The following is a 21,624-nucleotide window of genomic DNA, read 5'->3' on the forward strand; positions in this document are numbered from 1 at the left end:
AGATTTCAAAACATCTCTTTTAACCATTAAGTAGAACTCCAGAACTCCCTTTCCCCAAGACCAAGACCAAGGAGCAATTTTACTTCCTGATTCTATTATATCCCAGTCCAAAAAAAAAAAAAAAGAACTGATAAAGAATGTCGCCCGAACATGACATTAAAATTGCTTCTGAATTTAATCTGCATCCTGATTCTGTCCTAAATCTCATCAGGAGGTTTGGTTCTCTCCTTCTCTTCCTTCACTTTGTAATGCCCATTCTTTGTAAATAGCCTTGAATCACAACAGAGACACTTACTAAGCGTTAATGCATCCTGCTCCTGGGCAGATGTGATTACTGCACTTATGGGGAGGCTGGGGGTGAGTGGCTCCAGGCTTGCACCACAGGGAGGAAAGGATGCTGACCTTGCACAAGTCTGTGGCACCAAAGCCACAGAGACACCTGCATGGTTGGGACCAACAGGGCCAGGGCCAAGAAGACAGCCCTTTTGACTGGGAGACTGTGTACACACAGGGAGATAAGAGCATGGAAGCAAATATATTGAGGATAATGGGAGCCAGGATTCCCACTGCAGGAGAAGAAAGACAAAAATACCAAAAAGAAGAAAGGCTACAAAAGACTATGTGGTATTAGATTAGGACTGAAAGTAGCAGTGTGAGCTTACAGTTTTCAGCTATATAGACAAACAGACACAGAAGCAGATATAAATGTATGTGATGAGTCTATGTGTTTATGTGCCTATGCACATTTTTTGGTTCTGTCCACTGAACGACCCTACAAGCAATGACTACCCAGTGGCAATGAACAAAACTAAAGCCCAAATTTTGCATTTTAAATAGTACTCCCCACTTAAATAAACCATGGCTCCTTGGCAAAATGGCCAATTTTACGGCCAGAGCATGAAAAGTACAACAGGAGCTGGAACGTCTTTCTGTGTCATAGAGAAAGGAAGTGCTCAGAGAACGATGAGAGCACATTGAATGGATATAGCAAGCAGTCCAGCAGGGCCCAAAGGCCAACCTGGGACAAGCTAAATATCAAAGTAAATAATGATATTAAGGGATTATAACCCACTGAGTAAAACAGGAATCTGTGAGTGCAGAAAGAATGAAATAAATGAACAAACCAATGGAGGAGAAGTGGAAACTCTAACTTACAGTAAAAGGTCAACTAATAAAGATAGATGGAATGATGGAATAGAAAAATCACCTCCTGGCAGTATTTGCACCGTGCAAAAGCCAGCAGGTAAGTCTGATGACAATGGGATATTTATGGAGTCTCAAAATCTCTCCCCCAAAATACTTGTTAGTAAGTACAAAATAATTTGTTAACTTTACAGCAGAAAAACCTGGCAAAGATGATCTTAAATGATAAAAGTTAAGTTTAAAAAAAGTTAACCTCATCTATAATAGACAAATCAAACTTATAAGCCACCAAACATGATGCACTGAGAATTCAGCAAGGCTTCTCATAAGATTCCTGACAAAAGTGTATAAATGAAACCTAGTCATGAGGAAACAGATAAACCCAAACTGAGAGACAGTCAACAAAACGTATGTACTCTTCAAAACTGCCAAGGCTGTGAAAGACACAGCAAAGACTAAGTAACTGTTCAGACTGAAGTAAAATAAAAAGACATGACTGACACCCTGAACCAGGAAGGAAAGGTGGCAGGAGAAGATTTTATTGTTGTTGTCAGTTTTGTGATAAAGGACATTACTGGGACAATGTCACGATGTGAATGAAGTATAGAGAGTAGGCAGTATTGTATCAATGGTATTTCCCAAGTTTAATGAGCACACTGAGGTTAGGAAGGAGACTGTCCTTGCTGTCAGGAAATACATGTGGAAATAGTAAGGGGTAATGAGGCAACAAGTCTGCAGCTTTCAAAAAGAGTGAGAACAAGAAAGCAAATAAAGTATAATGTTAATTATGGAATCTGGGGAAAAAAGATATAGGATTTCTTGGTAGTATTCTTAAAACTTTGTCAATTTAAAATTATTTCAAAATAAAAAGCTAAAAAACAAAGTGAAAAATTATGAGAGACATGAACTGATTACAATTGGGGATTTTATTTATTTATATTTATTTTATTTATTTATATACTGTATATAAAACAGATAAACAAGTTTTTCTGTATAGCACACAGAACTATATTCAATATCTTGTAGTAACCTATAATGAAAAAGAATATGAAAATGAATACATGTATATGTATGTATGACTGAAACATGCTATACACCAGAAATTGACACATTGTGACTGTACTTCAATAATAAAAAAAAGAAATGTGACTACTATGAAATTATTAGAAATATAAACACTGACTAGATATTTGATAGTATTAAGAAACTATTATTATTTAGGTGCAATAGTGATAATACCATGGTTCTATTTTTTAAAGTCTTTACCTTTAATAAATACTTTCTTAACTGTTTAGATGGAAATGACATGGGGTTTGAGACTTGCTTCAGAATAACACGCAGGGATGCGGTGGGGCAGGCAGGGGTACAGGTGAAACAAGATTAGCCAAGAGCCGGTACTACTAGAGCTGGGTTAGTAGCACACAGTGATTCACTATACCATTATCTCTACTTAATAAATACAAGTAGTATATACTTGAAATTTTCCATAGTAATTTTTAAAAGAGAAGATACGTGTAAAGTACCAGAAGAAACACTGCTTTGAAACAGGATATTTGTGGGTTCAAATCATAGGTCTACCAGTTTCTAACCATGGACTGTGTAAGGACTTAATTTCACTTTATACATTTCTGAAGTGGGGATGATGCTAAAGTTAGTGTTTTGAAAATAAAATAATATAAGGTACCCAGCATGCTGAGATGCACATTGCATGCTGTCACTTAATAAATCTAAGTTCCTTAAGACAATTCACTCTAAAAAAAAACCCACCACATCTAAAAGTTCCCAGCAGGAAACTGAACCCCTTGTTCTACAAGTGGCTCAAAGCCTAGTCCAGTACAAACGGACACTCCAGTGAGTGTTTCCAAGACGAGGGTGCGCTAGTCCCGTGCTGCAATATGCAGCCTTCACCCTCCTTAATCAGGAACAGGCGCCTGACCATGAATAGGACCCTTGGGTAATGCATCTCAGGTGTATGATGACTACATTCCTAGACTTCAATCAGGTCAAATCTGATTTTGTAAAACCGCCATTTAGCCAGATTATTTATATGACAGGATGTGCAAAAGGAAACATAAAACACAAATTCTGTCTCAAATATATGTATTTCACAGATTCTAATAATTCATCTACCTAGGTTTCCTTTCCAAAAAGAATTAATCTTGCTCCACACTGGACATTTAACAGATAAAGTTAAGATGAATGACTTCTTAAAAGTTTACATTAGCAGCATATAAAGGATTTTACTGCCAAAATTTCTCCCAGGTAGCATTATTTCCTTACTATCAGTTCCATTCAGAAATCCAACAATCATTTGATCTGTCTGCCCATTTTTCTTGCCAATACTACCAAGTCTTTCCTAAATTTCCAGTCTTTTCAATCCCTTGTAACTATTTATCAATGAATGACACAAATGTTTTTAACTGCCTGCAGTTTCAGACTGCGTTTTCATCCTTACCATCTGGTTTTCCCACCAGAGAACTTACGTGGATGAACAATGCAATAGGAGCACCCGATCCACTGGAAGCTGACATTCCCAAGGTATTGTCCCAACTAACATAACCCAATATGCATCACCATTAAAATTTCCTCCATCAGTTTTCTATCAAGGATGGAAAAAGAATAATGGGCCATGGATACTTACTGCAACTTTCATTAATTTCTCACTCTCATCCCCATTTTCTAAAGGATGGTGATTTCCCTATTGTCACACCACGATCAGTGTAGAATATTTGCCTTTTCACTTATATCTCCTTATGGCTTAGTGGAAGACTCCTTTATCTAGGATCAGGGTTTCACCTGTGTTTAAAATTGGGCTATGATCCACCAGATGACTGAAATTTACTATTAAATAATTTCCATTTCCTTGTAGCCTGCTGTCCCCCGGTTCCTGGGAAAGGACCAGGAATTCTATAATCTTGATTTATAGAAAGTAACTGTGGAGCTGCTGACATCACGCACAAAAGCAAATTTTTTTCCTTAAAGAACTAGAGTGAATATTTTAAGCTTTGCAGACTGTGAGGTTTCTGCTGCAAGCCCTCAACCCTGCAGGAGTAGTACAAAGACAGTCACAGACAATGCAGAAATGAGTGGATGGGGGTATTTCCCAATAAAACTTTATTTACAAGAACTGGCAGTGGGCCAGATCTGTCCTGCAGGCTGCAGTTTACCCACCTCTGAAAGACAAATGGAATTCGGGTGATGGGGGTAAGAAGAGCGTTACAACCAAGCCGACTGGTGTGAGCAAATCTGTGGAGGGAGGAAAACGCATGTGTCTGAGGACACAGAATCCTCCATTTGGCCAAAGATGGATATAAAACCTGGCACACGATTATCATGTAGAATTTTGAAGGCCAGATTGGGAAGGCTACTTTGTTCCAAACAGAGGTGGAGAGTGAGTTCATCAGTAACACTTCACAGGAAATTCGCCTAGTGGGACTGTGCAGGATTGACGTCGGGGAGAGCAGAGTCAGTGGGAAGAGTGGAGACAGCAAAATCAGAAGACTGCTGCGGAGGAACACGCTCCCACGTTTCCATATAAAATAAACGCCCACCAACTCTTCCATTCTCTCCACTCACTCGATCTATTCCTCCCCCAGGATACAGACAGGCTCGTCGGACTGACCACAACCTACGAACTGGTGAATGGGGTCACACCGTGACAACAGTGAAGACAGGTGCTACCCTCTCCCTCAAACCTCCTCCCACCTGCTCCCCTGGGCCCGAGGCCACTGAGCAGGGCTGTAGATGTTGGTGACTCACAGATTCACGTCTTCTGACTTTAACTTCCCTAAGCTCCAGATCGTCTCTCCACCAGCCTTAGCACACACAGGCACCTTAAATTGCCCCTGGCCAGCCTCCCTGCGCACCTCTGGTCCTCCTCCATGCATCCTCCTACATGCAACACAGAGCTCTGCTCCCTAGACCTCATTCCCAGCCCTGCTTTCTTCACTACCATCCCGCACATCAGCCCTCCATCTCTGCTTCCCAAGACTCATCTACTAATTGGTCTTTCTCTCCCACTTCCAGCCTCCATCCAGCTGCCAAAGCAGGCAGGGAAGAAAGCAGTTTGGGACAGGATGAAAATTCTGTTTCCACTATGCTGTCCTGGGGGAACCGGGAAACTGATCCCACCGCTCCCCTCCCCCCAACCCCCAGGAGCCTACAGTCTAGTCAGAGGAGGAGAAACAAACATTCAGTAATCAGAAAATAAATACATGTTAGAGGGAATAGCCTTCCTTCAACTCCAAGAGGATCATGATCGGTAAGTCTGGTGATGGTATGAAGGATAAAGCAATGGAAGACAAGACCAGGACTAGAGTCACTCCTTCAACCAGTTCCTGCCTGCTCTGTCATAGTGGGTATGAAACTCCTGCCAAATCCAAAAGGCATTTTCCTGTTTTAAATGGCCCTGACATCTGTTGCCTCTGACCAAAAAAGAAAAATCAACACCACCGTTTTTACTGCTTCAAAGCCTGCTAACCATTCTTTCTATTTTATCTGCCTCTTTACTCCCTTTTTCCTTAAGTAAAAACCAGGAAACACTGAAGAAAATTTGTGGGGCAGGAATCGCCCCAAATGCACTATCTTAATATCACTGTTTTAGGTTTTTTACAAGTCTCCTTTTCTTTTTCCCTTATGCAGACATCTCTACACAGTTGTGATCAAATGTGTATGACACTATAGACTCTGCTTGGCCATTCTTGTCTAATCACCTGTTTCTGACATCCTGTAGTCCTCTTGGAGCAACAGGGTTCATTGCTGGGTCCTAGGAAATTCTTTCTCTACATAATCATTCAGGAAACCTACCCTGAGCCTGGATTCAATTACCATGTGCATACAGATGGCTTCTGTTAGCTGCATCTCTAAGTCCTGACCTTCCAACTCATCAGTTACAGAGACTTATTCCTAAGAACAATTTCAGTACATTCCCCAGCCCCTCAATTCCTCCACCTTCACTATGACTGTCACATCCCAAGACAAATGCTGGTCCAGCTCCCCAAACCTGTTCCTTCTCTTATATTTTACATCTAAGTAAAGAAAGAGCCCAGCAGTACAGCTTCTCTCCTCTCCTCTGGATTCAGCACTCTCCAGTCCAGCAGCCAACACACTATGTTAACAAGTACGGTCTGACCTCTTTCCTTCCAGCAGGTAGAAAGGGAAGAAGAGAGTGGAGAAGGTTCTTCTGAGGATGTGCTGATTCGTGATGGGGAAGGAGTGGCAACCAGCAGCATTCTCTGGTGGTGGGAGGAGGATGAGCACTGACCCCCTGGATCCGTGCAGGACACTGCAGCATAATCCTGCACCACGGCCATCAACAGTGATGCGGCAGAGGACAAACACCAGGGCTTGACCCCTGCTCTGCAGTTTCTCAGCCAGGGGCCTGGGGACAACTGCAGTCCCCCAGGAGGGTCCTGGCGAGCAACAAATAAACGAGTGAGCAGGGAACTGCTCCCACCCCATCTACCCTTCCCCCAGACGTCTCAGAACTGTGCTTCGCTGCCTGGCCCACAGACAGAGCCCTGGCCTGCACCCCAACCACGAAACCCAGAATTACAACATCCTCCCACTTCCTTCCTTCAGTTTCTCTGCAAACTGTCCTACATACAGCAGTCATCAGCAGGTCTTCTCTCCCAGTCCTCCCCAAGCTCTGTCATCTGCCACTTTACCCCAAAGCTCGAAGGACACGTATTTCTGATTTTCCCTACATCAGTACAGCAGCTGAACAAGAGAGTCCCGACAACAGCTCTAGACCTGTTAAGTGGGGTGTGCGCACACGCTGTGTTTGTGGCAGCTTTCTGAAGGGAGCTGGAAGTAAGAGTTTGATTCCCGCCCTTCCCTCAGGACTGTCATAAATTAGCAATATTTTACTTAAACTGTTCATGAGGAGGGGAGGAAAATCAACAAGAGAGAGAGAGGCCACTTGAGTAAATATGACTAGACTAGAATTTTTCACAAACAGGTACTCTCATACCCACAAAGTACGGCAGCAAGTTGTTTTTCTTTCTCAAGACTAGAAATGCTTTCAAATTAAAGTGAAAAATAATGATGAATACAATGCTTTCTGCCAGTTGGACACCATGCTGCCTGTTCTCCATTCCCCTTCTCATCCATTCTTTGTCTTGTGCCTGTGTGCCTGTGCCTGTGCCTGTGTGTGTGTGTGTGTGTGTGTGTGTGTGTGTGTGTGTGTCTGGGGGTGGGGGAGCGCTGTACACCCGCCTCCCTATGGGAGACATTAGCAGGAAACCAGAGGATGCAGGAAGAAAAAGTCTGCACCAGTAGCATCCTGTCAGCCATGCCCACATCCCCCTACAACTAGCTTCTGCCCAGCAGCCCCTCCCCACAGCTCCAGCTCCTCCTACCCAACTACAGAAACAATGTTTCCTTATGACACCCCTTCATGAATGGTAAAACGACCCCAACTCGCTAGTCCCTGGATGCCTCATCACTTTTCGATGGTTTCTTTAACCCTGATCACCCCTCTTTAAATACTGTCAGATAATGTTCACAGCCTCATCTGCGTGTGCCCTACTCTGGCTGACAGAGGATCCATCACCCACCCTCAGGTGACAGCATCTCCAACTCACCACCATTTATGGTCAAGAAATCCCAGTGCTTTCAGAGCCAAACCATCTGTCTCCATCTCAGCCTTCTCATGTCTGCATCCTTCCCAACTTTGCCTAAGACATCCACCTACTGTCTCTATCCATGCACTTAAAACACACTTTGTGGTTCAACAACTCTACAAGCTTTCTCAGATTTATTCAACAGGGTGCTACCACATACTAGCTTGAAAGAAGGTATGTCAACTTTTCCCTCTGTAACCCAGCAGGACACGAACACTCTGTGTGTAATAAATACTAACCGGCTTTTACTTGGTTTAAGTGAAATTCATTCTTCCCTTCCAGGATAGTGGTCAACCATCAGAGGTTCAAAGAACCTGCCATCTGGAACCGTGTCACCTTGCAATCACTGACTTGGGTAATAAAGTCCTCTCAATCACTCCAACTACAGAACGGTCTAGAGACAGCAAACCTGAGCATACTACCGTGCACAGGACAGGAGCGCACACAGGGTAACCAAAGCTCTTCTAAGATGAGAGAAGAAGGAAGGAGAGGTAAGGAAAGAAACAAAAAAAAAAAAACCTGTTTTCTCTCCCTTGAACTAGGATTTGTTCCATCTACATGCCAGTAGATGACTCGTTACTGGCTTCCTAAAAGAGTGAACAAGAATTATGAAGGAAGCTCCTCAGTCTTTGCTTATTTGCCTCAGTCTAAAATGGAAAAGTAAACAAAATAATGCTCCACCATCTCTTCTGCCTGATGTAAAGGCTAATACCTGGCTCTCAGCTACTTTAAACAAAGCTGCAATCACTCATTATGCAACAACTGCTCTAAATGATTTAAAATGTTTGGTGCCCAAGGAAGAATGCAAAACAGATGTAATATAAAGTCTCTGATTATGAATGATAATTTCTTGATAAGACCCCTCAACAGTGCCAATGATTAATTTACTACCATGAATTCCAGATATGAATTATTTGGGGGGAAAAATTAAAGTAAACAAGATGGTCTCAGCAAGTCATCTGTTAAACATGTTCCTGTTCACCAGTCTGAAAAAAAAAAGAAGTCTGCATATATCAAACTGTCAGATGCTTCTGGTTGCAAATAAAAACAACCCAACTGGAAGTGTCCTGTATCACCAAATAAGCATTAGGTCTTCAAATAAGAACTCTGGATATAGAAGACTCCAGGGTTGGATAAGAAAATTAAACAGTATAAGATTCTCATGGATTCTCATGGATGTAAAATGGCTGCAAGAGCTCCAAACATTGCACCCTTACATGAAGACAGTATCCAAAGCAGGAAGAAAAGGAAGAATGGAAAAAGGAAATGTTTTTGCCCTAAGCCAGTTTCTTATCAGGAAGGAAAACCTTTCCCAGAAGCCCCTCTTCCTTATATCTCAGAGGCCAAAACTGACTTCCACATGGACCCTTAAATCACACACTGACAAAAGAGAATTGGGCACCATCACTGACTGACAGCAGTCGTGACACAGACCCTTACGACTCGGCCCAAAGCATGTTAGCAAGAAAGAAAACAAGCTGCTGCATAAGAAAGCATCAAGCATAATAGTCAGAGAAATTCCTACACAAGTATAAACTTGAGCCAAATATTTGCTTCAAATTCAGGAGTGGAATAAAATTCAGAAAAAAAGAATGGGGTCCTACACTGAAATACCCTAGAGGGGCCAAGCAAGAAGTGTGAGTGAACGGAGAGGGCTGGGTGGGAACTGTGGCGCTCTGAAGAGCGTGTGCTCATCTGAGGCCTCCAGTCCTCGATCGGTTTTAATCTCTAATCACTTCCAATATTGGCAAATTACAGTAGAACCTAAGAATAAACAAGATATTCTTTCTCTACCCTTTAGACATATACAGGTAAACTAGCTTCAGACTCACATAACAGAAACGACACCTTAGCCTCTTACTGTGTGCCAGGTACTATGACGGTGCCTCACCATCTTACCTCATTTCACTACCATCATTGTCCTCATTTGTAGGACTCAGGGAACTGAGCCTTAGAGAGGAAACCACTTTCCCCACAACCACTTAACTTCTAGGTGGTGAAACGGGGGACAGTATGCACACAGGACTGGGAATGACTACCAGGGTCTGGGGTTCACAGAAGCTAAACACAACGGATGAAACGGGTACTCTTGCCCAGACTCTAAAGTCACTTGGGGAGACGGGCTTCTGGTTAACACATATGGCCAGGTGGGCAGCTATTTCCTTACAAAACAACCACATTCGCTTGAATTTTCTCAGCCCTATCTGCCCAATTTCTACACAGAAGATATTTTAAAAAGTAGCACCAATGACTGGGTTTAACCATTTCTGTAGTGGGTGAGAATTAGTAGCATGATTGTAGGAGGCTTTTAATTCTTCAGATCTTAAAAAAGCCTCCCCAGATCTGCTCTGCAGCAATTGCTGGCATTAACATGGCACCCAGAATTTGCAAGTGTGGGTGACAGTGTAAAGACACCATTTACCTACCTCCATGTAAGACACCTGCTAATTGCAAGTGTCCAATATAAAAATACCCACCCTGGGTATTTTCTAAGACAGTATTGCAAAGGACAGCTTCTACAGACTCTCGACTCCTACTGCTCCATTTCATCCTAATCCAGAAATCTGAAATCATTAGGAACCTGCTCTTCAGCAACTTCTCCTGTTATTTGTTCACTGTCTGTCTCTTCCACACCACAAGCTCCTGTCTTATTCATTTATGAATCCTCAGCACTTGGCACTCTGGTATATCAAGACGCAAGACAAACACTTGATGAATGAACAGCAAACGTGATACTGCTGTCCTATTATTTTCTGCAGTGATACTTTCCACTCACATAGGACACTGTGGGATCTAAAGCACTCTGTTGGTTGGTTTAGGGTGACGACCTTTCGTTACATATTCCATTGCTACTCCAAGTAGCCCAATGTTAGATACGTAGGTCCATGTCTTACCAGCATTCATATCTTTAAACTTTTGCTTTAGCTCAGTAGGAGTAAAACGATACTGATCAAGACCATCATTCCAGTAAATTCGGTCCAAGACTTGAAGATCTCCTCCAATCAGCCAGTCACCTTGTTCCATAACCATCTAATGGCAAGAGAAAGAAAATACTGTTTTTCAACAGAAACCGAGAGCAAAATAAGTAAGAACATTTCTCTCATACAAGCTAAATATACCTGTAAACTACTCTCATCTGAAGGTCAATGGTAAATCTGCTTGGCTTATCAACTGAATTAGGATTAGAGATGCAAGAGAATTAGAATACACTTCCTACTTTTGCAAATGACTGGTAACACAGCTATTACATTTGCATATGAAAGGCAAACAGAGCCACAATTAATAATTATGACATTTTAAGTAACAAAAACATTCTTTTCATTGTTGTTGTACATTGATTAACAGAAAAAAACGGGTAACCCTGGGTCACCTCACCCTCTGTGTTCTCCAGTCCTAAACTTTTGAGCAATTAAAGTAATGATGATGAAGCTGGACACAAATTCATGCCTTCCAACCTCCACACCACCTCAAATTTCCTTCAGCCTCGCTCGTCTTCTTTCCCTGCCCCTGAGAGGAGGTGATATTACCCTCAAGGACCCATTCATTTTTGCAATACAGCTCAAATTCACCCTCTTCCCCTCACTGCATCAGTTTAGGTGCACTTTGACTGTGTAGTCACTCCCCGCCTTGTCTCCCTCACGAGGAGGTCCCTCCCCATCCATCAAACCATTCACTCAACAAATATTGACTGAAGACCTGGTACGTGCCAGGGCCTGTGCTAGGCATTGGGAAATACAACAGAAAAGAGAAGGAAAGATCTTACTTTAATGGAGTTTACATTCTAGTGGGCGAGATGGAGGAGAAATCAGAGAGATTCCAGCAACTGATTAAAGTTACGGAGAAAACAAACAGGACAATGGAACACTGTCCAGGGAGCAGAGTGGATGGCATTTAAGAGAAAGGAGTCAGGAAATGCCCTTCTGAAGAGGGTGACGTTTAACCTGAGATGATGAAGAGGAACAGGTCACGGAGGTCAAGTATTTCGGGCAGAAGGACAACAAGCACTAAGTCCTGGCATAGAAACAGGCTTCTGTCCTTGAGGAACAGAAAGAAGGCCAGTGTGGCTAGAAGGTCAGAAAGGCAGAGCAAGGAGAGGGGCAGCGGCCAAGGAAGAGCCCAGGAGTAAGACGGCAGAGTCAGAGCCCAGAGGATCCACCCCTGGGACAAGTCATAGACAGGCATCTGGGTTTATTCTTATTACAGTGAGCTGCCCCTGGAGAGTTTTAAAGGGTGCAGTGATATGCTCAGATTTATATTTTAGAAGACTTACTCTGGCTGCACCAAGGAGAACAGACTGCAGTGGGTATGAGAGGAGGCAGGGGTCTAGCCAGGAGACGACAGGCACATCCAGGCTGCAGCCCGGGAGAGCATGGACGGTACCAGGGGAGTGGAGGTTGGAACAGGGACACTCTGCTCCAGACTCCTGGGCTAACTTCTTAAAGCACCACGCTGTTTGTGACCCTGTCAAACCTGCCTGTGGTCTCTGTGCCCAGTAAGGCAGAGCAGCACGGTACAAAGAACTCAGAAGACCTAAGACAGACTCTAACCCTGACTCCTCACTAGTGTCTCTGCAGCTCTGGGCAGGCTGAATCCACTCTAAGACTCCTCAGGATAAAGAAAATAACCTTGTCTACTCCTAAGAGTCACCGTAAGGACCAACAAACAGAAATGTGGTTTGAAAAGCACAGATACATGTAAATTGTTATTATGACTGAGCAAAATCTTAACAGCTTAGAGTAGATCGCTAAGCCCAAGGTCCTCTCTCCCACTCAACGACAAACCAGGGAGCTCCCACACACACTGAGTCTTGGATCCTCCTGCTCCACACACCTCAAAAGCCGTTTCCTACAGTCCCCTCCTATCCAAATCTTACTGGTTCCTCACAGCTGCATACCAGGCACTAACTAGTCTAAGAAGCCTTACATACTGCTCTAAATGAAAGTGGTACCTAACATAAACAGTACTCACATATGTTGAGTGATCAAAAAATGTCTCCTCCAATGAATTCATATAAAAAGGTACTCTTTAGCAGTAGGGGTTACATAGTACGTGATGCTCTGTGTCCACCAATAATGACTCTCTGTTATGGGTTATGGAAGATAGCTTTCAAGCCCAAGGTCTTGGATTCAAAGCAGCCTCTCACCTCACCTATAAGCTATATAACTTGGGTCAAGACATACATTCCCTATAAAGTCTCAGTTTCTCCACGTGTAAAATGGAAATGCCAGCCATCCTACAGGTTTGCTATGTGGTTCAAAGAATTTCCATAAGCATTCTTGTAAACTCTGTTACTTGTTATTAATAACTGTAGAATTTTAATGCTCAAAGAATGTCTGACACCACCATTAGTTCAACCTCCTTATTTTATTAAACAACATATCTGCCTATTTTTAAGTTTATCACTTTTTTGTCCTGGGACAACAAAATGAGATGTAGCACATTGCTATGATCTAAACAAATGCTATACAAATTTTCCAGATAAATAAAGCTACTAAAATTTCACTTAGTTTCTTTTAAAGTTCAAAGTCTACTGTAAAACAACTGACAGAAATTTGACTTCAGTGATAACATTTCACATATTAAACATAAGATACATGAGGCCCTTTGGGAAGACTAATTATACTTCTCATTGCATGCATATCAGGAACAGTGTTCAATTAAAAGCCCAGACTAGATAAAACCAGCCTGCTGTGGGCTCCCATAGCATCCTGCCCTCCCATCCTACCTGCAAGGACATGATTAATGTCGGCTCCACCACTAGAGAGTCAGCTCCAAGCACATAAAGACTGTGCGTGCCATGCACATCAGCCCTGTATTCCCAGCACTGGCACTGAGCTCAGTGCCTGGTGTAAAGCAGATGTTTAAAAGATATTTGCTAAATATTCATCTGGACCAAGACAACAAGACCATATGCTCATCACACTACTATAAGTTCCAGTCTCGATTCTGCAAAATGCTAACAGTTCCAATGGAGTAGTAGACACACAGGTAATTCCCCATATTTCAGCACAAACATTATTGGCAAATCAAGATAAAATGCAGCAAGGTTTATTCAGGACCTTGATGTAGGGGTGGCTCTTGCATGTTGTTCCCCACTGTCTGGCACAGCGCTCCTCCTTCCTGTGCTCAAAAAACTCTGGATTGCGAAGGATAGCCACACGGCGGCCCTCGTACATCAGAGCAAATGCTGTACAGCCATCCAGCCTCTCTTTATCTTCCTGAGTAGCTGTCAGAACTATAGGTACTGACAAGTTAATGACACCCCCTGCAGGGCACAGAAAAATATAAAGCACACAGCTTGGATTACTCAACAGGTCTCACATCTACTTTTCACACTTCAGTAGACATTTGCCAAATAATAAAAGATGCATGGGTCCAGTGACAGTTTCCACTGGTACCTGGCACAGAAAATCAGGAGAGAGAACAAGCAACAAACCCAGACATTAAAAATTAAAAAAGTTTGAGAAACAGAAAAAATTAAGCACATCAACAGTGTCACTGTGTGTAGCAAGACTTCTTACAACCATTCATGAAACTGTCTGTAGGGGGAAAAAAATCACAGAAGGTGTTCCTAGGTACAGACTCACAGAAGTAAAAGAAACAGTTTAACAAGGAAGGATCAGTTGGTTAAGCCAAACACCAACAAAAATATATGAGTAAGACAAAGAATTATGCTTCAGGATCTTTTTGGGAAAAATACACATGGAACGTGGCAGCAGTTCTGTAGAGTTCTGGGACAAGTATTATAGCTGACGTACAGTATTACGTTAGTTTCAGAGGTACCAGATGTACCCTTGCTGATCACTGTATTTTGAGTGGCAAGTTGGTTAAGAACACTTGAGTATACTTGGTATACCCAGGTATCCTTGAGATAGGAAGACAAAAAAACACCCAAAAAGGTTTTCGTTTCTTGGTTTTTAATCAAAATGGAACTACTGGCAGTTATCACTGGTCAAGAAACACAGGCAGTAAATAAATCATCAGGGGCTCCATTTAAACCAAAACATATTGCCAATGAGACTAAAGGCACATTCTCAGTTGCCAATCTTTCAAGCTCTAAATGTGTTTTTTTCTTTCCTACTCATCACGCACAGGTTAGAAAAATAAAATGTGATCTCAAATTCATATGCGGATATTATTTACACATCAAGAAGAAACCTTACTTTTTGAGGAAAATCATGGCATGCCTTCTTTGGGCAAAAGATGTCAACAAATCAATGATAACTGCATGGCTGTTTTAATATTACCCCCACAGGGTACAGCTCAAAGTGGAAAATTAATGGATAGTTTTATTTGCACCATATCCAAGACTAAATCATTACTAAGAAGGCAATCCACAAAGACTTTACCATTACTTTCAAGGAAGAAAATCAGGAAGTAAAATTTAATCCTTATGTTCTTGTGACAAAGGTTATTGAGAACAAAGACTAGGAACTACATTTTCTACTATCTATTCTACTCTTCAGTTAAAAGAAGTCATAACACACAAGAACGTGGCAGCAATTCTATAGAGTTCTGGGACAAGTATTATAGCTGACGTACAGTATTATGTTAGTTTCAGATGTACCACATAGTGATTCAGTATTTAAAAACATCATGAAATGATCACCATGATGACTATCTAGTGACTATCACCACACACTAATATTACAGTATTATTGACTCTATGTTGTACATTACATCCTTGTGACTTATTTTATAACTGTAAGTTTGTACCTCTTAATCCCCTTCACCTATTTAGCCATCCCCACACCTCTCCCTTCTGGCAACCACCAATTTGTTCTCTGTCTCTATGAGTCTGTTTCTATTTTGTTAATGTTTGTTCTTCTGTTTTGTTTTTTAAATCATATATAACTGAAATCATATGATATCTGTCTTTCTCTATCTGACTTATTTCATTTAGCCTAACACCCTCCAGGTCCATTCATATTGCAGCAAATGGCAAAAGTTCATTTTTTATAGCTGAGTAATATTCCTCTCTGTGTGTTTGTGTGTGTGTGCGTGTATCTTCTTTATCTGTTCACTTATCGATGGGCACTCAGGTTGCTTCCTCACCTTGGCTATTGTAAATAATGCTGCAATCAACATAGGGGTGCATGTATCTTTTCTAGTTAGTGTTTTTGTTTTCTTCAGGTAAATACCCAGAAGTGGAACTGCTGGAGCATATGGCACTAGGGTTCATTAACATTTAGCAATATTTTCTTTATTATAATAAATTAATCTTACTAACAGTATAGAAAGTTTAAGGTAGTTGGAATGTCATTATAATATACGCAATATCAATTTCTTTGGCAATTTTTTTTTTTTTTTAGTGTTTTAAAAGAAAAGGAATAACCATCCTTTAAACCACCTATTTCAGGATTCCTTAACTTGGACTCCCTGATTCCTTGTTAGAATGCTCAGCTTAAGCAAGCACAAGTTTAATATGGCACAATTTAATAAGTGTGTGCACTTTCCAGGGAAAGACTTTCTACTGTGATAGGTGGATATGTCACAGGGGAACTTATTTGTTTTTTAAATCCATTTTCAGCCCTCATCCCCAGGTTGTCCTTCTCCCCCTGCAATAAATCATGATCAGGAAAACTAAAACTGGAAAAAAGATCTCACAATACATTTAAAATGTTGAGTACTGATATAATTTAGTCTTAAAAGGCTATCTCCATTAAGATGTTACCTCTACTTTCTATAAATAGTGATGAATTCCTGCAACTGTGTAATTTCTCTTCCACACTCAATTACCATTGAATATAAAATGTCTTACCATCCAGAAGACAATCAAAATGAAGACATTGCAAGTACTCCCTCTCTCTCATAAAGCCGTTCAGCGGGGTTGCCCAACCTTCCGCCAAAACCTGCACCCACTGCATATCCACCTAGTAAATGAGACAGTAAAGAAAAATTTCATGTACTTATGAACAAAAGCAGTAATGGCTTTTTGGAGTTTAATTTTGAAAGCAATGAAAACAAACTTCTTAAGAATGATTACAGACTAAACAAATTAATAAACAATTAGAACACTAGGAAAATATGCATTTTTCTTAATAAATTTAAGTAACATTAGGCTTCCCAACATTTCTAATAAGGATAGCATCTCCCAAAACAGCAGTCCTCAAACTTTAATATGTTTAAGAAACTTCTGGAAGGCTTGTTAAATGAAGACTGCTCCACCCTACAGTTTCTGACTTAGTTGGTTTAGTTGGTACGGTACAAGGATTTGAATTTCTAACAGGTGTCCAGAAAATGCTAACAATGATGGTCTGGAAACTATACTCTGAAAACCACTGTCCTAAACTAAAACAAACTTTAGATAAAAACAATTCCCCCCCAAAAAAACCCTCACCAATGACAAAGTGCCCTTCATCTAACAAACATTGTATTATTTCTTGAACTTTAAGATTTCTAGCATATCCCACCGGAATATTTAAATTGATTAAATCACTCCGTGCAAAAAGGAACAAAGAACTCACCTTATTAATTTTCAATGCTGGTAATGTTTCTGCATCTGTTTTTGCCAGATGAAGTTTGTTTTCTGGCACATACAGTTCTTTTACTTCATAAGAGGCATCCACAGGTACAATATCCTATACATTCACAAAAGTACAATTTAAATGTTTGATTCAACAATTTAGAGTTCTCCAAAGGATATCTTAATGAAGAAACTTAACATTTCAAAATGAGACTTTAAAAAGAAGTATGAAAGAGGGACTTGATGCTGTGCCTCCTCAATCAATTCTCCTAATGACAACTGGTCTACCCTTAAGCAGTTATCACTCCACATACAAGAAACCATTAAGCCTAATGTCCTAATATCTAGTGAGAAAGAAATTCCCAGAATGTACCATATATGTCAAAATCAGGCAACTGCAAAGAGGAGGTGACCTCAAGTAAGAGACAATGATAAAAACAGTTTGGAAATAAACAAACAAAAATCACTCAAAACATCATCTGTAAGATACCATGAAACCACTTTATTCCAGCTTCCAAGCCCCTTTATCATCAGTGTCACTAAAGCCACCTTTTCAGTCATGCAACACAGTACTCTCAGAATATGTCCACTTTACTCCCACCACTGTGGTTTGAGAAATGGCATTCTTTAATCCCATATGAAATGCAGTTTGGAAATTTTATCCAAATTCACCAAATTTTACCAAATTATACTTACTTATATCACACTGGGTGCTTTTTCTCATTTATTCTAAGAGTATATACTTGTGATTACCACAGATTCATGCACTGTTTTTACACACTGCCCATCAAGTGACCTTTACAAAGTCTGTATACAACACTCGCAATATACCTAGGAATAATTACTAAATGTATTTAAACTAACCTTTTTTTAAGTCATATCAAGTAACTTCTGTAAGCATATAAAACTGGCACTGATCATATACAAGTCCAAGCAATAATTTGATACTGAAAATAAATTCTCTGAAAAGGCTACATACTGTATGATCCCAACTATGTGACATTCTGAAAAGGCAAAACTAATGAACACAGTAAAAACATCAGTGGTTGCCCAGGAGTGGGGTGGTGGGAGAGCAAGGAAGAATAGGCAGAACACAGGGATTTTCTATGGCAATGAAACTACTCTGTATGATACAATGGTGTATAAATGTTATTATACATTTGTCAAAACCCACAGAAGGTAAAATCCTAATGTAAACTATGAATTATAGATGATAATGATATATCAATATAGGTTCATCAATTATGACAAATGTACCACTCTGCTGATGGATGTTGACTGTAGGACAGGCTGTGTGTGGTGGGGAGGGGAGCAGGGGGCATATGAGCGTTCATTCTCCATACTTTCCTCTCAGTTTTGCTGTGAACTTTAAACTGCTCTAAAAAATAAAGTCCATTAAAACACACACACACACACACACACACAAAACAAAACAAAAAAGGTAATTAAAAAGAAGTACTAATGGAAGAACCAGGACATTCCCTACTATTTTTCCTGAGGAGTAAGTTTGGGAAGACACTTCAACTTATATTTGGACTTATATTAATACCTTCAGTAGAGGAAAAAAGCAGAGTCAGATATGTGTCTCAAAGTTAGATGATCTCATGAAAGGCCTGAGGGCCACTACTCAAGCAGCCCCTCTGGGTTCTGAGAATCTAGAAAGAATTATTCTCCTACAGTTTTCCAACACTCTGTTCCCTCAAAGATGGAACAGCGCTGGCTAAATCATGTACCATAATAAGGCTCCTCCGACCAGTATATTCAAGGCCTTTGATTTCTCTCATGATATGCTCAAGAATAAATAAGAGTAAACATGAAGGAAAAAGAGATAATAAAATTAAAAGACATAAAAGAAATAAACACTGCATGCTCCCACACCAAGTTCAGCTAGCTTGTCCCTGGAGGGCAGGTGTGAAGGGCACTTTCTAGAGGCCCTTTGTCCCTTGAGCTGTCCCACTGCTCACAGGAAAGTCCCACGGCTCACAGGAAAGTGGGAAGCACGTGTGTCAAACACAAACCCTGCACAGCCCAGGGCATTTCATCAACCTTCCAGACCTCCCTCTCCAACTAAACATCCAGCAGGCACCCACAGCCAAAGGCTATTTGTTGTGTTTACTAATGATAAACACTACATGAGGATATGAAAGAAAAATGGTGAAGGAAGAGAGACAGCTTCCACCAGCTGCCTTTCTTTTCTCTTTGCAGATGTAAATACTACATAACCGTGAATTAATGAGGCAGATTATTTCCCATAAACCCAAGCTAAAGAGGGCATGTCTTAAATTTTGCCAAGGGGGCCAAAGAGGTGATACATAAACATACATAATTCATACATCATACCTGATTTCACTGTGCACCTAAAGAGAAAAATCACATAATAGAAGACTCTTCTTAAAATCTAGCAAAAGAAATAGTTTAAGATAGCCCATTTTGTGCCTTCTAACTCTAGGAGTTATTTTTAATACATTTATTTTAAATTATAAAATAGCAGTAAAGAGAATATGGAAGTGAGAAAAACAAATCACACTATATATGGTTATCACTGTCATTTTTATATATTCCCTTCCAAAAAAGACAACCCACAAATATCTTTACCAATAGGCATACTGCAGGGCAACTGGTAGTTTCAGCAGCCTATACAAAGCCTATTACTCCATCAACTAGAAAATAAAAATTCAGAATCAGCTTTTCTGGAAGAGCAACATGAAGCGCATTATGTGAACTGAACACACCCCCTAAATGTTCAATTAGCTTCTTGGACATGTGAAGCTCTTAAAGGTGCCTTGAGGCATAAATTATTTTGCAGCTGCAAAAATGTGTAAGCCCTCCACTCTAGGAACAAACGCTAAAATTAAGTTACACATACACTCAGGCATTCGTTAGTGCTTTTGTGAGAAAGAGTATGATAAAATTTCATAAAACACACTTGAAATATTTACATTAATCACAAAATATTAAAGGCACAATATCCTAAACCCAAAAAGAGATATAGGAAAGCAACAGAGGTCTATAGCTCAGTTATTTCTGATTTTTGTACCTAAGATCTGAGTTCAATTCTAACCATGCAACCTCAAGCAGATTACCTAACATTTCACAACTTGTCTCCTTCTCAGCCGTTTAATAACAACAACAACAACAACAACAACAATTATATATAGTTCAGGGATGTTGTGACAAATGACTTAAAGTATGTGAACTGTGGGGGCTCACATTTACAGGATGCTAACACCACCAGCAATGTCCTAGGGACTTCATATGAATTAGTTCGTTTAATCTTCATGCAATCCTACCTATGAAGGTAGAAGAAACAATTTCTATTCTCCTTTAACAGATGAGGAAATTGAGGCTCAGGAGGAGTTAATAACTTGCCCCAAATCCCTGCTATACTGTCTTCCAGTGCACTTAACACAATAAATATTCAATGAATAATAATTAGTATGCTTGCTCCATGCCAGAAACTATTCTAAGGACTCTACATATATTAATAGAATCCTCAGTACAATTCTGCAACAGGTACTATTATTAATTCCCATTTCACAGATGAGAGCATTAAAGCCAGAGAAATTAGGTTATTTTTTCCAAGGTCATATACTTAATTGATAAGTGTCAGAACTGGGATTCAACTGAGGTCCCAATACTATTATTCTCCAAAAAAAAAAAAAAAACCGCACAAATATCTTTACTGTTTCTCCCATGAAAACTAAGTCATGAAACATTCTGTCACGCAAATTACTTTATTTTCATGATTTTATTAAACATTTACAATTCCCAGGTTTCTCATCAGCATGCGATCTTTCTGTGTTAATAACTACATAAAACTTCCTTTGCCATCTCTGAAGCAGATATTATTGCAAGGATGGGATGTCTTTTTTGTGTTGTGGTGGGTGTTGACTCCTCTCCTCCCTCCCACCACTTACTGCTAATAGTTGTCAACAATCTTAGAGGGTCAGAGGAGTGCACTCAACAGACTAAGTCTTTTGATCTCTGATGGATGGATTCAACAGGGCATGTTTAGCTGGTTTCCTAAGCCAGCATCACTACTGTCAGCTCCAAATATTAATGAAGAGCAGCAGTGCACACTGAGCCTCTCCAGGCACAAGGAGGGGGGGTCTGTTCCCTCCTTGTCTCCACCCTGGAATCCCCCTCTTCTCCAGAATGCCACCACACTGGCGGGTTACTCGGATGTATAAATCTGCTCCCCCTTAAAAAGACTTTGTTCAAAGTGAGAACTGAGAACCAACAAATATTTCTATATATCATGTCTAGAGGTTCCTGCCAACTACACTCTAAGTTAAAAACCAAACGTACAATTTGTGAGCAAATCTAAGTGTCTCCAAGAAAACTAGTTTGAACACGAAAGAGTAGTATCTATACTGTAAGCCCAATCAAATT

General features: G+C 40.5%; 1 protein-coding gene across 2 annotated transcripts in view; it reads right to left on the reverse strand.

Moving 5' to 3' along the window:
• The window catches only part of PAPSS1 (3'-phosphoadenosine 5'-phosphosulfate synthase 1), a 98,717-nt gene that overhangs the window by 35,313 nt on the left and 41,780 nt on the right, over nucleotides 1-21,624 (reverse strand). For both annotated transcript variants that reach the window (XM_032461254.1, XM_032461262.1), the window contains exons 6-9: nucleotides 17,234-17,347; nucleotides 16,528-16,639; nucleotides 13,826-14,031; nucleotides 10,661-10,796 (exon numbers count right to left, since the gene is read on the reverse strand). In XM_032461254.1, coding sequence (XP_032317145.1) covers nucleotides 10,661-10,796; nucleotides 13,826-14,031; nucleotides 16,528-16,639; nucleotides 17,234-17,347 — 568 coding nt within the window. The remainder of the gene's footprint in view (nucleotides 1-10,660; nucleotides 10,797-13,825; nucleotides 14,032-16,527; nucleotides 16,640-17,233; nucleotides 17,348-21,624) is intronic.

This window comes from Camelus ferus, chromosome 2 (genome assembly GCF_009834535.1).
Source record: "Camelus ferus isolate YT-003-E chromosome 2, BCGSAC_Cfer_1.0, whole genome shotgun sequence".
NCBI classification, from domain to species: Eukaryota; Metazoa; Chordata; class Mammalia; order Artiodactyla; family Camelidae; genus Camelus; species Camelus ferus.